General features: G+C 52.4%; 1 protein-coding gene across 1 annotated transcript in view; it reads right to left on the reverse strand.

Moving 5' to 3' along the window:
- The window catches only part of robo1 (roundabout, axon guidance receptor, homolog 1 (Drosophila)), a 196,782-nt gene that overhangs the window by 19,854 nt on the left and 158,712 nt on the right, over positions 1-18,216 (reverse strand). The window contains exons 15-19 of the mRNA XM_061216753.1: positions 17,453-17,687; positions 15,505-15,626; positions 13,349-13,520; positions 9,910-10,113; positions 2,077-2,119 (exon numbers count right to left, since the gene is read on the reverse strand). Of these exons, the coding sequence (XP_061072737.1) occupies positions 2,077-2,119; positions 9,910-10,113; positions 13,349-13,520; positions 15,505-15,626; positions 17,453-17,687 (776 nt within the window). The remainder of the gene's footprint in view (positions 1-2,076; positions 2,120-9,909; positions 10,114-13,348; positions 13,521-15,504; positions 15,627-17,452; positions 17,688-18,216) is intronic.

The following is an 18,216-nucleotide window of genomic DNA, read 5'->3' on the forward strand; positions in this document are numbered from 1 at the left end:
CCCCTCCCATTTGACTGCGCCACAACGTGGCCTTTAGGAAGGCAAAGCACTCCCCCTGGTGTCTGTGTGGGGGAAGTGCACGGCCGCTCCCATTTTTCTCATTCTGTGAATCATCACACCCTTTATTTTCTCTCTTTCTCTATCCCTCTCTTTCTTCATCCCTTTATCTCTTCCGCCCACCGAGACGGCTGTGCAGTGTGTGAGCACATGCATCGTTCTGGACACTCTTAAAAGCAGAGGGACTTTGGGTGTGTCAATTTAATTCAGTTCAATTCAGTTCCTATTTCAATTCAATTCTTTTCAAACGGAGTGTCGTTGACATTACAACTTGTTTCGGCAAAGTGTAACAAAGCAAATTCATCTGTACACAGAGAACAAGTATGAACAACATTAATTATACACAGTATGCTGGCGCACGTACACACCACCCACATAATTGCACAGGCACACAAACACAATAAACCTTAAAACTGATTTACATATTTCATATTTTCAGCTGGTTAATAGAAAGTATACCTCTGTGGCAGGCCCTTGCAGTTAAAATGGCTGCAGTTTTCAATGTCGTGAAGATTTCTTCACAAGACTGTGGTCACTGAGTGTGAACTTTGTATCAAAAAATGCCAATTCATGCTCTACAATTTAATGCATATCAAATTAAAAGTTTATGCATAGATTTGATTTGTTCATTTGTTTTTCAAAGCCAGATCTGTTCTTTAAATGAGTTTTGTTTGGTTTGATGATGAGGCTCAATGTGGCTCAGTGTGGCTGTAATGAGCCTTCGGCTTGTGTGTCCCTGGGGGTCATGGACTTGGGAGAACTGGCTGCTCAGCAGAATTCTGTTTTTGAACATTAGACCAGCTGCACTGGAACTCAGCTAAATAACTCCGCTCCATCTCAGCTAATGCATGCGGAGCATTCTGCGACAAAATGGCTGCCATACACTTTGGGATGCTACACTGTGGGAATGACGAATGTGAGATTAACTCTATATTTTAAAGCACCATGTCAGTTTGACAAGCAGTACGAGTTATTATTAATTACACTACTTCTGGACTGTTTTTTGGAATATGAATACGGAGAAGAAAGAGGTCCAGCTCTGCCTTGCAGACATAATTTCATGTAATCCTGCAAGATGGTTTTTGGGGTTTTGTCCCAATTATTGAAGTTGGAGTGGAAGAGGCAGCCACAAGCCCGTATTTCACTCCTTTATAATTATATAGGTATAATGATTGACTACAGCCTTTATAGTCCTTTCAGTTTTTCCAAATGTAGTGGGTGGTACGTTTCCAATGTGCACTGCAGCGAAACCCTGAGCTTTTTCCAGAGGGGATATATTAGTCTATTTATAGTCTCTCTCTCTCTCTCTCTCGCTCTCTCTCTCTCTCTCTCTCTCTCTCTCTCTGTATCTCTCTCTCTCTCTCTCTCTCTCTCTCTCTCTCTCTCTCTCTCTCTCTCTCTCTCTCTCTCTCTCTCTCACACACACACACACACACACACACACACACACACACACACACACACACACACACAGAAAATGTTAGGGGCACCGTTCTATTTCATAACTTCTCATTACGTGAGACGCATATATTTTATTGAAATTAGTAAACAGCAACGTTAATGTACTAAAAATGCTTACACTACTTTCGTAATTATAATTCTTCATATTTTCATTACTGCAGCATGCAATTCCAATCTGTTGAATATCATATAATGGAATATCCATTACCCTAGAATTTCAACTAATGTAGTCAATTTAATCAAGTTGGCAGAGTAGAGCGAAGGATAAACTGATGTAATTTCTGAATCTACAATCATTTCAATTTAAGTGCAGACCTGCACACTTTGTGGAAAAACACATGCGTCAGGACCTTACAGACGTACGGATAGAAATGAGAAAGTAGACACATATTGAGCATAGACGCCACTACAAAAATAAAATACAAATACTGCACAACGCCACGCCAAACAATCGCTGAGGTCACACACTGTGTCGCCAGCACACAAACGCACAGGCTACCAATATCACACAAACCCACTGCACAAGCAGAACAAACGCGGACACACACGATATCTCACCTTCCAGCACTGCTGACAGCCTCTCCCCCTCTCTGATAGGACACTGCAAGAACAGAGAGACATTTCATTAATGTGACAGGCAAACAGACAGTGCAGACAGACAGGCAGACAGACACAGGCACACAGAGCTCCCACATGGGACGAGGTGATTGACAGCTACAGACAGGCGGCCAGGACAGCCGAACCAGCGAGCTCTGACAGACAGACTCCCCCCAGGACCTCTGAAACCACCCAGGTCTCACACACATGGTCCGCATCATCCACGCACTCGTCAACGCATATCCATTACAAAGCCGCACGCGTGTGCGGTAAGTTTAAAAACAGACGTGGGAGGCGTGTGTGGGTACTGCACCCAAATCGGTCTGCAGCCCAGTGAGGCTTGCGTCACTGGGACGTGTGGTGAGGAGGGGTGTGGGGTGTGGAGTGTGGGGGGTGGTGGGTAGGAGGGGGATGAGGGGTAGGAGCGGTGTCGGATGCAGGGGGTGATGGGTAGGAGGGGGATGAGGGGTAGGATGGGTGTGGGGTGCAGGGGATGCTGGGTAGGAGGGGGCTGAGGGGTAGAGGGGTGTGGGGTAGGGGGAGGTGGGTAAGAGGGGTGTGGGGTGTGGGGTGCAGGGGGTGGTGGGTAGGAGGGGTGTGGGGTAGGAGCGGTGTGGGGTAGGGGGTGCTGGGTAGGGGGTGGTGGGTATGATGGGTATGGGGTAGGGGGCGGTAGGTAGGAGGGGTGAGGGGTAGGCGGTGCTGGGTAGGGGGTGGTGGGTAGGATGGGTGTGGGGTAGGGGGCGGTGGGTAGGAGGGGTGTGGGGTAGGAGGTGGTGGGTAGGAGGGGTGAGGGGTAGGAGGGGTGTGGGGTAGGATGGGTGTGGGGTAGGGGGTGGTGGGTAGGAGGGGTGAGGGGTAGGATGGGTGTGGGGTAGGGGGTGGTGGGTAGGAGGGGTGTGGAGGAGGGGTGAGGGGTGGTGTGTAGGGGGTGGTGGGTAGGATGGGTGTGAGGTAGGAGCAGTGTGGGGTAGGGGGCGGTGGGTAGGAGGGGTGTGGGGTAGGGGGTGCTGGGTAGGGGGAGGTGGGTAGGAGGGGTGCGGGGGTGCGTAAGCGGCTTAGCCCCACTCTAGGCGGCCACAGTCTCCTGGCACTGCTGCCTGGCGGTTGAAGCCCGGCTCAGAGGAAGTTGGGTTCTTTCAAGCCGTTCTTAAGCTGCCGGTGTGGGAAGGAGAGATAAACTCGCACTTTAATTACAATCTCTTTTAGGGAAGGGGATTTAAAGTAACGACAAGGCTTCCAGCTCTCACTCCTCAACAGGCAGTGGCAGGCTGCATCGTAGGTGCGGAACACAACTCAGAAAAATAAATAAATATGTTTTTCTTTTTAATCCACCATGAATCGAGCGGCGCCTCGCCCATCACGATTTTCGCTGCGAAATTAAAAATGCACAATGACATCAAAAGTCCGACTGGCTTTGAGTCAAACCCGCCAGAGACGCCACAGGTGCTGGGAAAAAGATTACGCATGCGCGCGGGGAGGCTGGGAATGAAAGAGACCGGCCCAAGAAAGAACCTGACGGATAAGCTTCACCCAAACCTGCACCTGAAGAGCGTATAAAACCAGGACTCAACAATAAGGGCATTAAACATGATCCCCGGCCCTGAAGGCAGGGCCCAGAAGCAAACAATACTCTCATGGTTCAGGCACATCCTCAGCTGTGCGGAGAGGGGATTAGTCACTTTAACCACACCGTTCCCACAGCTCATCCTCTCTGCCTAGCAGGGCACGGCTATGGGACAAGTGCTGACATGGTGCCGCTCACACACCTGAGAGAGGGAGAGGGAGAGGCAGGGAGAGGAAGAGAGAGAGGGGGGGGAGAGAGAGAGAGGGAGTGGACAGAGAGAGGGGGGGAGAGAGAGAGGGAGTGATCGAGAGGGGGATCGGGGGAGAGAGAGAGTGAGGGAGGGGGGGAGAGGCAGGGAGAGGGAGAGAGAGAGGGGGGAGGCAGAGAGAGAGAGGGAGTGGACAGAGAGAGGGGGGAGAGAGAGGGGGGGAGAGAGAGAGGGAGTGATCGAGAGGGGGATCAGGGGAGAGAGAGTGAGGGGGGGGGAGGGGGGAAGAGAGGGAGTGATCGAGAGGGGGATCAGGGGAGAGAGAGAGAGAGGGAGGGAGTGGGGTGAGAGAGAGAGAGAGAGAGAGAGAGAGGGAGGGGGTAGATAGAGAGAGAACCCAGGTCTTCCCCTCTCCTCTCCCTGTGGAATGTCCGTGTCACTCCAGTCCAGTTGCAGTGCAGACCTCTCCCCGGCAGACTGTGATTGGGCCATGTGACCTCGCGTGTCACTCTCTGAAGCCCGACGTGACGGAGCGGGGCGAGCCTCGGCGCTTTGATGGAGGCCAGCGTGCGCCTCAGCGTCTCCCAGCGCAGCGCGCTCCTCTCTCAGTGTTCCAGCCCTGACCGGCCCTGACCGTTCGCAGGAACCTCTCTTTGATATCCCCTTAAAGCCCTGAGCGGGTTTCTCTCCCGCGCTCCGGGTGGATTTATTTTTAAACGCGGAGCGGCCCGGTCCAGCACGCCGGAGCGGAGGGGCTCCGCTGTCGGAGGAGAAGCAGCTGGAAGCGCAGAGAGACGAGGCTGGAGAGAGCCGCTCGTGTGTGGAGGTCACGGGGGTGCGGACCTTACCTGTTGGGGTGAAGGTGAAGGAGGGAACTGCAGGGCCCAGGTAGTGCAGGGAGAGAGAGGGAGAGACGGAGGGAGAGAGAGGGAGAGACGGAGGGAGAGAGAGGGAGAGATGGAGGGAGAAAGAGGGAGAGATGGAGGGAGAAAGAGTTATTCAGAAAAAAAAGCTTAACACCCAACTGTCTAAATGCACAATATCTGAAGTACGAAGTCAAAATAGACACACAAACACACACACACACACACACACACACACATATGCACCCCAGGACGTAGATCTAATTCTAACTCTGTGGGCCGTGTGTGAGTAACAAACACGAGATTTATTTTTAGGAGTTTCTTGGGTGGGGGGCCCTAACTATATCACCCTGTACAATATGGTATTTCATGTTTTCTAAATGTTGGGGGTAGGATGTGTCCCCCTGGGATCTATGTCCATGCATACACACCCACACACACACACACACACACGAGAGAGAGAGAGCAAAAAGAACAACCAGCCATATAAAACCCTCCTTCTAATCCCTTTCTATTAACAAGCCGTTTTTCCTCCTTAACTATTGATGATGATGGCCACCACTTTTTTTTCACCCTTCTTCTCCTTCCATCTGGCACTCTACTTCTCTCCCCGGCTCAGTAAAGCATCTCGCTTTGATCCACCCACATGGCCAGGGACCCCTGCTGGGCACGGTCGGCCCCGGCGGCGGCTGCCGTTTCCACTCCAGTCCCAGGCCTCTCCAGGCCTGCAGGCCGCGGGGCACAGACGAGGTCACGGCGCCATCGCGCGCGTCGCCGCGGAAACGGCTCAATTAGCGGCTCTCTCGCTCCCCGCGCGGAGACGACGGGAGAGACAGAGCGAGCTGACGGCCACGGGCTCCGTTCATTCGCTCCACGACGCAGACTGAGGGGTCACAAAGGTCGCCGCATCCCAGAAACCGTTACGCCGCTATTTTTCAGGAACGTGCCGTTGTTCATCCCCGCGGTGCCTCAGAACGGAGGCCTCTGGCCCCTCTCTGCCCGCCCCCTGGGCGAGGCCGGCGTCCGTCTTCACTTAAACCCGTTACGGGAAGCGCGGCCTATAAATCCACAGAGCGACGTCATACTCTAAATGTCACCTTAAGCTCTGCATTGCAAGGCGTTTTTATTCCGTTCCCCTTTGAGGTCGCAGGCTGATGAGAAGACTGCGCTGATGAAACGGTCGTCAGGGCGGGAGCCGCTCGGCCCGTTTACCGGACAGCCCGCTTTGAAGCTGAGCGGAGCCCGCGCTCCACGCGCCGGGCGCTACGTGAGAGCCGCTAACGCGATGGAAATAAATAAATCAGATTACCGCGGCGACGCTGCGCGTCGTCGACATTCACTCCCTGTCTCTAAGTGCCTCTGAGGCCAGAGCCAAGATCTGCACAGGAAATACAGCAGCAGTGCACTGATGAACACACACACACACTCTCTCTCTCTCTCTCACACACACACACACACACACTGTACACGCACGCTAACAAGAACACAAACAGGCATGCATGTACATATGCACATAAAGACAGACTCACACCCATGGACATAAATACTATCTGCACACACATACTGTATGTAATCACACACACACACACACACACACACTCTCACACTCTCACACTCACACACACACTCACACACACACTCACACTCACACTCACACTCACACTCACACTCACACTCACACTCACACTCACACAAAAACAAGCATGGGCCTCCTCCTCTGCTTCCATCAGACCCTGCTCTGAAGGCAGACCCATCCTTCATATGGTCACAGGTACGCCTTTCCCCTGCTCCTCACAGAGTGAGCATCACTACCATTTCAAACTAACACCGTCAGACAGGGCCTCCCGCACATTCCCAGTAAAGAACATGTCCTTAACTGGGCCCCGAAATGCTCTCTAAGAGTTAATGTGAGAAAACAGCAGAGCCACAAGCTCAGGTCATTGAACCGGCTAGGGCCTTACATGTTTACAGAGCCAACCTCCATTAGCCTGCGGGCATCGCTAAGTGACTCAGAGCACTTCCAAAGCCGTACAGCTCCCCAGTTCACCTTTACTCCCCCTGTGTCTACGTTAAGACAGCCAGGTAATGTGACCTAACGCGACGTGCTCTTGGGTACTGTCTGCGGTAGTCCAGGTAATAGTGGGCTGAATTAAAATGCGCACTTAGCTGCAGAGGAAGGCGCACATCTTCTTCAAGCCAGGAATATTAGACATTCTCACTGCACGCGTGTGGACACATTCTGGTCATTCTCACTGAATGGGGTCATTGCGTGCGCTCATTTTCTGTTTGTTGGACATGCATTATTTAAGAAGGGGAGACTCTGCTATCACAAGACTATCTTGGCTCACAGAAGCCGGGTGACACCGTATGCAAAGGACATGAAAATGTCCTCGTCAGTTCAGCACACAGAACAGCACTGGCATGTGAAGAGTCCAGTACCCACGACTGGCAATGGGGTGAGGCAGAGACAAGGCAAGGGATTCATTTCAACGTTCCTGAATCCCTGGGTGCCCATTACTAGAGCTGGGGAGCTGGAATAATTAGGAATAAAAGGACATTGGGAACGTGGTGGAAGCATTGCCTCTTTTCCCTCACTGGCACCTTGTCAACACCTGAGGTTGGACAGTGAACAAATACTCACATCACGTCCAAATAAACAACAAAGAGAGAAAGACAAACTTGGCGATGTCTCAGCCCTGGGGTCGATCCCTGCCCCCGACCCGGCCTCTTCCCCGCCCCTCTCCTCCTCCCATGGACTCCTCAAACAGCCAGGGAGAGCCCTGTAAAAGCAGCCATTATCCCGGCCATCAGGACCAAAACCCAACCACAGAGGGAGGGAGGGAGCGGCTGCACGGCTCAGAGTGAGACATTAAACCAGGGAGGGGAAAAAACCCCCCCCCCAAAAATCCATATAATTGCAGCTTGGATACGTTATACATTGTGGGCAGAAGTTTGAGTTACGAGTTTCTGTAGCACCCAGTCCATAGTGCTTGCAGGCTCCCTGGTCTTCCACAGACCGTATTCACGTGGACCAACCACGTGGAGACCTTGCACAGATTCACTCATTCTTTCTGCTCTTGGACGGGCTGGCTGCAGACACAGAGGATCGATAGAGCCATCCGGATATTACACAGGTCAGTGAAGCTCCACTCGCCACTGATCCTCGTGAATGCCAGCTGTTAGTCTCGGGGCCCCGGTTATCTTCGGGAGAGGACAAAAACTTGCCCCCAACGGAGTCTGAATGTACTTGATCACATGACACAGTGACCTCCGCGAGCAGGGAGAGAATTGAAGAGACCTTCCCACTAACTACGTGATGGGGTCTGGTGGAGTCTGAGATATCCTGCCTCTTCAGATAAAGACATAAGTGCTGAAAATAATAGAGTATCGGCAGAAGGCAGAAGATTGGCGACCTGGTGGGGCTTTGAACGATGGGCAGCAGTAATGGCTATCAGAGCCCTGCTATACTGCCGTGCCACTGAAGAGCTTGGGCTCTCTTGGGCCCTGTAGCATTGGGAGTCCATTTCATTGATACCAGTGACTGAACGGGACCAACTGGGCGTCATGATCTCTACCTCTCCTCAACCTCCCCCTCTCTCTTCTACCCTCCATCTTCTCCTCTCTCTCCCTCTCCCTTCCGACTTACAAACCCAGAATAATCACGGATGCAAAATGCCACGAGATGCCAGGAATATGGGAGACATTGGGAAAGTTGAGGAGGTGCGGATTTAGGGGGGTGGGGGGGGGTGGGTGTAATTTGTTCAACGCGAGAGTAGAATTGGGAATTGCGTGTGTGAAATGTGTTGCCACTTTGGTAGGGGAGCATTTCGGTGATGAAGAGCAGCTGTGCTCAAGCAGCAGTGGCCTGTGAGCTCTCTCCTCCTCCCCGCAACACTAATGGAGCTCCCAGCTGCACAGGAGAGGAGGGTCTCCAGGCTGCAGTCCACCACTGTGGTGTACTGCGTACCAACGTCGCTCAAACCGCCTGACAACGCTGGGTTCTGCAGTCTCAGCATGAAGGAAACTTCACTCTTCTTCAGCCCCGGGCAAACAGACTCCAACTTCAAATGCCTTTTCTGTTGCTCCGAAAATTCCAACACTTAAGGCGTTTGCAATATCAGCACGTCCTCGGTAAATGATTCATAACAAGATGCTCTCTCTACCTCTCTCCACTTCTCCTCGCCTCCCTCTCTTTCTTTCTTTCTTTACATCCCTTCTTTCCAAGATGAAGAGTTCCCCTCCTGCTAAGACCACTTTCACATCAGTGCGAAACACTTCAAACGCCACGTTGTAGAAGCCGTTGGGAGCATAAAATAAAAGAGTGGAAAACCTGCCCTTTTTAATAAGGGAAATTCTGTCTGGAGTCAAAGGCATTTTTCGGCTTCAACCATTTTAAAACTCCTTTCAACTGCAGGAGAAACTTTGAAATTACTTGCGGGTATTTCCACTGAGGTCCTGCCCTCCGTTAGCAAATAACAAAGGTGCACAAGAAATAAGAGCACACTGCGGGTGGACTGAATCCTCTGAAATGAGCACTGGGACCCAGTGTACACAGGAGAGGCCAAGGTGAGAGGGTAAACAAAGGCTGGCCAAATACACTGACCCTTCAGAGTGGGAAATGTTTCTCTCTCCCTCTTACCCTCTCTCTCTCACACATACACACCTCCCTCTCTCACACAAACACACACACACACACACACACAAACATGCACACCAGGACGTAGATCTCATTTTAACTCTGTGGGCGGTGTGTGAGTAACAAACAGGAGATTTATTTTCGGGAGTTTCTTGGGTGGGGGGCCCTAACTATATCACCCTATACAATATGGTATTTGATGTTTTCTAAAAGTTGGGGGTAGGATGTGTCCCCCTGGGATCTATGTCCATGTGTACACACCCACACACATAAACCCCCACATACACCCACACACACTCAGACCCAGACTCAGAAACACAAACACAAACACAAACACACACATACACACACATACATACATACATACATACACACACACACACACACACACCCCCCTCACATAGACACACACACACATACACTTTACTCTCTCTCTCTCTCTCTCTCTCACACAAACACAAACACACACACACACACACAAACACACACACACAAACACACACACACACACACCCCTCACCCTTGCGGATGCCGGCGTAGCTGCTGCTGAGTCCGCTCCTCTTCTTGCGGTGACGGTAGAGCCAGATGCTGAACACCATGAGGATGATCCAGCAGGCCGCTCCGATGCCCGCGATGAAGGCCGGCTGCTTCACCACGTCTGAGATCTGCTGCGACAGCGTGTTGTCCCCCGGCATCCGAGCCTCCATGATCCGCCCCGACGCGTCTGCAGGGAGGAGAGGGCCAGGGAGGGAGGGGAGGAAACAAAAAGAAAAGGAGGTGAGGGAAGGAGAATGAGGGATGGATGAAGAGAGGGAACAGAGAAAACAGACATGGAGGGAGAGATGAAGACAGGAGGGGAGGAAACGAAAAGAAAAGGGAGGTGAGGGAAGGAGAATGAGGGATGGATGAAGAGAGGGAACAGAGAAAGCAGACATGGAGGGAGAGACGAAGACAGGAGGGGAGGAAACGAAAAGAAAAGGGAGGAGAGGGAAGGAGAATGAGGGATGGATGAAGAGAGGGAACAGAGAGGGCAGACATGGAGGGAGAGACGAAGACAGGAGGGGAGGAAACGAAAAGAAAAGGGAGGTGAGGGAAGGAGAATGAGGGATGGATGAAGAGAGGGAACAGAGAAAACAGACATGGTGGGAGAGGCGAAGACAGGAGGAGAGAAAACAAAAAGAAAAGGGAGGTGAGGGAAGGAGAATGAGGGATGGATGAAGAGAGGGAAAAGAGAAAACAGACATGGAGGGAGAGACGAAGACAGGAGGGGAGGAAACGAAAAGAAAAGGGAGGTGAGGGAAGGAGAATGAGGGATGGATGAAGAGAGGGAACAGAGAAAGCAGACATGGAGAGAGACGAAGACAGGAGGGGAGGAAACGAAAAGAAAAGGGAGGTGAGGGAAAGAGAATGAGGGATGGATGAAGAGAGGGAACAGAGAAAACAGACATGGAGGGAGAGGCGAAGACAGGAGGGGAGGAAACGAAAAGAAAAGGGAGGTGAGAGAGCGAGGTGAGAGGGAGAAAAAGAGAGGACAGGAGAAGGAGGGATGGATGACAGCGATGGTGGGAGGCAAAGACAGGAGGGAACCAAAAACGAAAAGAAAATGAGGCGAAGGAGAGATGCGAGGAAGCGGGGAAAGGGAGGAGCAGGAGGGATGACGAGGGGAGAACAGAGAGAGGAGAAGATGCGGGCGTCAGTCGCAGCGCTGAAGCTGCGGGTGAAGGCCAGGTCTGCGAAGGCAAACTGACGCTGGGCAGAACGGCGGCGAGGAGAGAGAGATGAGAGCCCGGCTGTCACGGGCGTAAACATCCCGCTTTTCTTCCCACGCCTTTCATCTCGGCAGGTGAGCGCCGGGGCCCGCGCGCTTCACAGGGAGACAAAACACGCCGTCTCCCAGCGCCGGAGGCAGCCCGCGAGTGTGTGGGAGTGCGTCTGCAGTCTGCTTCCACCGGCCGATAGAGACGCGCGGGAAGGGAAAGGGCTCAACCGCGGGGGGCAGAGGACGCGCGGTCCGGCACGGCCGGCGGTTTTCTGTACGCAACACGAACGACGGTTCGTTCCGAAATGCGAAAGCGCTTGAATGCCACGCACGACCCCTCAAGCGAATTCCCACAGAGCTTGCAGTTTGCAAGTAAAGTGCACTTTACCAATAGCAATCCCCAGCAAAACACACACTGCTTGAATGACCCTTCCGCCTCCTGCAGGTGGTGTGTGGGTGTTTGTGTCTGGTCGGAGTGGGTGAAAGCCGCCCTCTATTTATTAAGGTGTTAAACCAATATTCCAAAATATGAGTTATTTTTGGAGAGGGCACCTCACAAGCTCCAGTGGGTGTACAGTGCATCGGAACTGACCTTTGCCGAAATGGCAAGGAAGAGACTTCATTTATTGGTACTCAAACATTAGTGCCAGACATATCAGCCCTTTTGTGGCGTATGCGAGTTTGATCTGAGCTTACATACATAATATGTATGTTTATGTACATATTATATCAATTAATACAACTGCCTGGAGCGAAGAGACTTGTGTATGGCGTTGGACTCATTTAATATTCTCTCTGGAGCAAAGCTGCATTAGAAATGAAGACTCGCTCATTGAATAAGCCGAACCAAACAACCAGAACAAACCGATCCCTCCATCAGCCTTTCTCTTTGTTTTTCTCTCACTCTTCCGCGCCTTCCACATGAAAGCGGCTCGGTTATAATTCCACAGAAGCTCTTTCTTTCTTTTTCTTTCTTTTTCTTTCTTTCTTCGCCCCGTGCCTTTTCGTTTCATGCCGTAGCCACTTTAATCTCTCCGCCATTCCAGCAGACAGCCAGAGGCCGAGAGGTTTTCCCAAAGATCGGCGAAAAATTCCCTCCGTCCCCGGACCCCTCTTGCCACCCCGACCCCCTCACCCAACCCCTCCGGTCACAGGCTGCGCCCCAAAAATCTGCTGATTTCATGACTGTTTACCGGGAGAAAGGCAAGCGCCAGCGTATGGGTGAGCAGAGCCGGGGGTGTGGATCTGACATCAGAACCACAGTGACGTAAAGGTCCCACACCCTGACCCCGGTCCCTGTGGCAATGGCCCATAGGAGCGGTACTGGAGTCAGCATAGTTTTTAAAAATCCATTTGTCCCAGCACTGGAGACCTCCCCACCTCCCTCATCAGAGCATAGAGATGGGCCTTCTTTTAGCTGGCATCTAGTTCCCCCCTCAGTCCAATCCCCCTTTTCCTCCAAGTTTTTTTTACTTTTTTGAATGTGAGGGTGTGATTGAGGAGAGAGACTGGCTTTTCCCCACAGACTCAGAAAAGGGCCCTAATCAAGCCCAAACCAAGTCGGGGAGAAATCAGCCTGGACCCCCTGTCTGGCCTGGTACTGTGAGGCAGGAATAGGAACTTCGGAGCAGAGACCTTTTCTCATCAGGAGCGCTCCCTGACAGCTCCACTTCTGGCACTTATGAGGGAAGGAGAGAATGAGCAGGCCCGGAGCCTGCCTCTGCAGTAATGGCCCGTCCCCGGTCTCCCGCGGGACCGCCGTCCCTCGCTGGCTTCCCTGCGGTGTCAGAAGACCAGGCTAACGACGGCGGCGCTAGCACAGCCAGCGCTAATTGCTGTCCTGCAACCCGAGCCGAGGCCCTGATGTGGTTCGGCAGGAGCCAAAACCCAAACCCGAGCACCCTCCAACTGATTATAAAGGGCACAGAAAGAGGTCTGGAAATCTGGCTCATAAAATGGAAGACAATGGCTATGACTATGAAAGAAAAGTGGTAAACTCTATACACTCATAAAGGTGAACACTACGGCCGTCCTAGTCCTAGTCCTGGTCATCGAGCTAAAACATCAAGTTGTGCTGTGAGTTGACAGCGGTGTGCGGTGGGCGAGTGGAGGTGGTGGTTGTGGGAGAGCATGTTCTCAGGCCAGGGGGCAGAGGGAGGACAGACAGTGGGCCTTGGGCGAGACAGGAGGACACACTCACCCAGCTGGAAGATGGTGACGTCGCTTTTCACCCCCGGGCCGGCCCCGGTGCTGGCTGCCACCTCCACGCTGTAGCGGATCCCGGGGGAGAGGCTGGGGATCAGGACCGAGAAGGTGGACCCGTCCACGGTCCGGTTGACGTGGTACCGGCTCTCGTTCCCCAGGCACCAGATCTGGGGGAACGGGACAGGTGGGGTGAAAAATGAACAGTGTTTCACACCTTTTAGTTAAACGTGCTAAACTGTGCCATCTACCCACATTTTACTGTCACTACCCTGAAAAGCACCACCCTGATTTCAAACCGAGCAGGTCATACAAACTAAAATAATTATCATACGATGATAACGAGACTAGATAAACCTGTAACCATAACGTGTGATATTTTATCGTTAATATTCTGCACGATGACTTTTCTCAGCCAGGGTTACACTCGCAATCCAGAAGATACGCATCTGAACTCGCCTCACAGCTCGAGAAACGGATAGCTGCAGTTCCTCTCTGACTACATTAGATGAAGTGATCCACTTAATCTCGTCCTGGCAGCCGCAACATCTCAAATTCCCCACGATTGCGGCCTAACCTGATAAAAGAAATCAAGCCGGATCAGTAATCACCGCGGTAACGCAATTACAGCGGGAGGGGCTGCACCCAGAGCCAGTGCACAGGCAGTTCTTTCTGGGCTAATTCAATTCCGCCCGCGTGCCTCTCCTTCAGGAGGGCTGCACTCTAATCTCTGAGCACCCCTGGCTGGTTTTGGGCATGTTGCTGGGCAGCAGTGAGGTCACCGGGCGGGGATAGGACAGGGGCGGAGGTCAGTTCGGACAGCGCCCCAGCGTCGTTGGTCAGAATACGGCCAATAACATTCCAGCTAACATACCGGCACAGACGGTAGACCAAGCGTTGAACAGCACAACAGCGCTGTGTCGGAACGCCAGCAAAGACCTCGGAACAATCCGGCACCGGATTTAACAACCATGAAATTACACTAAACCTTATCTCCGGAAAACATTTACCTGGAAAATTAACAGCAGCGTAACTTCTAGACTGACTGTGCCACCCCCCCCTCAAACCCATCACATCACCACACACCCCCCCCCAACCCCCCTCAACTGCATCCTACGTCCCAGACAATAGAAATGCGTCTTCAATTAAAATGGCAGCAGCAGTCTGGAACAATTATATTACGGAGGAAAGGCTCCCCAAAGCGAGGTGTAATGTAACGCACATTCGACCAAAAGACGATATAAACTGTGAAATGGAGGAGGAAGTGTGTGTGGTGTCATCATTATGAAATGGAGCTGAATTCTGGTAAGAGTGTTCCTCTTCTCCCATCTACGACCACGTGCCATCTGTCCCTGTCTCTGACCACACTGCCCCGAAAGCCTCCTCCTGCCTAACCGTCCCCCTTTCTCCCTCCCGGACACAGAGAACATAAAAGCCCGGTCTTAATTAGAGCCAGAATAAGGGATTGGAGGGCACTGAGCACGGATGCTCTTTGGCTCCAGACCAGACAGGAAAAGAACATTCCAGAAGAGCCAGGACCACGAGGGGCATTAAGGACAACTGCCTTACAGACACACTCGAACACAGATGTGCTTCCATTCGCACTCATATGCAAATGATATACTGCAGAACTATTCTATCGGACCATAAGCACACAACTCGGTCACCTCCAGTGCCCTCTTATGCCACACGTGAGGTCTATCAACCAAAGAGCTGCCTATTCCACTCACATAATGTGCCTGAGAAACTCCCAGCACATAACGCAGAGACAGGCGGCACTGCGGCCCGCAGATAAGTCTGCACATTCTCCAGCAGATGGCCCCATTTCTCTATCATTTTCCTGCTTTCATTCTCAGTCGCTCACCGAGGTCTGTACCCATAACGTCTGATCCAGGATCAGCTTGGCCCTCACTCATCCTAACTGTGATATTCAGGTAAAACGAGCCGGGACTGAACCAGGGTCAGTGTAAAGTGGCAGAACCTACCTTTACCTGCTCAGTCTACCTCTTTGTGTCTTATGTACCAGTAACACTGAGCAGGAGGGGCAAGGTAGCTCCCATCCCTACATAAGTACCATTCCGTGCCTCAGTTTCCCCCGCTCCCGCCGCGTATTTCCGCCGGGGTTACCCCCACAGACACGGCTCCTCCCGTTACCTTGTACTCCTGAACCACCCCGTTCTGTTCCTCCTCAGGAGGTGGTTGCCAGGAGACCAGGATAGCTGTCCCATTGTCATCGCTCTTCGTCACGGTAACCCCACGGGGGGCGGCGCTGGGGGCTGAGGGAGGAAGACAAACAGGGGTAAAACAGACACTCGCATTAGCAGACACCACTTCGGATATTCCTCCAATCAATCTCCTTTTTCGGTTTTTGTTTATAAAAAAAGTGTCATACAACCCAGTCACACAGTGCCAAGCGACAACGTTAAGGAGGGTGGCTCCGCACGTTCACGGCTGACCTTCCGAGTTGACACTTCGCGTACGACACCACGGCGTTTCCTCCTCCGTTTGCGCGTCCGGTTCGGGAACGCCCCGCCCCGCCCCGCCGCACTCTAACAAGCGCGTCTCTCCCCTCCCACGAGGCTCTGGGATCCGGGATGTGACGCTCCCGGTGTCGCGGGACTTTGAATGATTTATGCCGCAGACGCGCAGGACGGGAGAACGCAGTGCATTCGCAGGTAGGCGTCGGCCCATTAAAGGCGCGATGCCGCGATGCCGCAGCCAGCCCCCTCGCCCCGATTCCGCCCTTTACCAAAAGCACTGCGCGTTACTGCAGGGGCCTCGTGATGGATAGGCAAACACTGCAGAAATAACACGCCGGTACAATACTTCACATAGTTTTTCCCCACCCCACAGCTTTCATCCACTGAAAAAAGCAGCATTCGTAGCAACAGATGCTCTCTTTCCCTGTAAAGCAGCGACGCTATTTCTGCTAAACGCAAGTGTGCGGGAGGCCCTTTGAACTGTGCGTTCAAATTGTTCATTGAAGGAAATTAATTAGCTTAACGTTTAAAGGGTTTGTGTGCTTTCGTGGTGACGCTAGTCCGATGAGTATAATTAAAGTGAATCAATCGCGAACACGCCACAAAGTGTTTAATCACATTCTTATTAAGTGTAATGAAGGCGGGGGTATCTCCGTGCCAGGGTTGGAGTACAGTCGCAGAAAACAATTAGCAAAGTAATCAGTGTTTACTCTGGAATGCCCTGCACACTGAAACACAGCTCCAGGAAATGTCACACACAGGAACACGCAATATAAATCCAACACTGCCACTACCTCTCAACCAGATGAGATGTTTATCCTACTAAGACCTGGCTATACATGTTTGTCCCCCCGAAGGCTACATGAGTCTCTAGTCTCAACATATAAATATATACTACTGTACACTGCCAAATACATTACAAAGACATTCAATAGAAATAGACATTTTTGAAAATATTTTCACTGCAACATGTCATCAGAGACACTTGTATTAATGTAAGCTTAAACAATTTTTTTCTGCCGAATCTCAGGAGGTTATAGTCCTAGAAATCACAAGTCTGTGAATTCCACACAACCACACACAACCACACACCACCGCACACCAGCACACACCACCACACACCAGCACACACCAGCACACACCACCACACACCAGCACACACCAGCAGACACCAGCACACACCAGCACACACCACCACACACAACTACACACAACCACACACCACCACACACCACCACACACCAGCACACAACCACCACACACAACCACACACCGCCACACACCAGCACACACCAGCACACACCAGCACACACAACCACACACAACCACACACCAGCACACACGAGCACACACGAGCACACACAACCACACACAACCACACACAACCACACACCACCACACACCACCACACACCACCACACACCACCACACACCACCACACACCGGCAGCAGTGAGCACAGTAATTACAAGAGTGTTGCGATTGCCCTCCAATCCTCCCCTTCCACAAATCCACAGCAGCAAAACCGAGCCACGCCCACCCGCCGCACAGGAAGTGGGTTAGCATTGCGGCCAATCGCACCCCACCTGACGAGAGGTGCCTTCCCCAGCCCCGCCCCCTCACCTTCCTCCAGGGTCTTGGCGATCTTGACCTCGCTGTCCGTGCCCTGGAACTCGTTGAAGAAGGGGCGCACCTTGAACTCGTAGGTCACCCCTTTCTTCAGCTGAGGGACCACGGCGCTGTCCTCGCCCGGGGTGCGAACCTCGAAAACCCCCCACTCCCCCCGGGGCTGCCCCCCCTCTGGGGACGAGCGGTACATCACTTTGTAGCCCTGGATGTACTGGGACTGCTGCTCCACCTAGTGGCAGGGTAGAGCACAACACACACATAGCTGCAGTTATAACCTTCAGCATGAAGTTAAGGAGGCCACATACAGAAACTATATCGGTCGCCACTAAAACGGTATCTTATGTTATGCTGCACCCACATTTGGTGATCAAACAGAATAAAATTAATCAAAATGAATTATAAATAAAAATAGCAGAACTCTCCCACAAGACGGGCTTGTTCTGGCTCCTGGCAGATGCCATCATCGGAGGCACCACAGAGTTAAGTTTCCCTCTCCGCAGGCCAGTGAATGGCGCTCCATGAGGTCACCGCTCAAAGGTCTGGTGCTGGTTAGACCCAGCCGGAACACTCCGGAACAGCCAGTTCCCCCCGTCGGGCTCTCCCGGGTCCTGCCAGGGGCCGTCCTAAACAACCGGGCCTACGACCGCCGCGGGGGTCCTGTAACGCGCCGCATTCGGCGGTTCAGACGCGCACCTCGACCACCCGCGTCCCGGTCAGGTTTCCGTGACGTTGCGGTCGTCTCCCAAGCGGACGCTTAA

This window comes from Conger conger, chromosome 13 (assembly GCF_963514075.1).
Source record: "Conger conger chromosome 13, fConCon1.1, whole genome shotgun sequence".
NCBI lineage: Eukaryota > Metazoa > Chordata > Actinopteri > Anguilliformes > Congridae > Conger > Conger conger.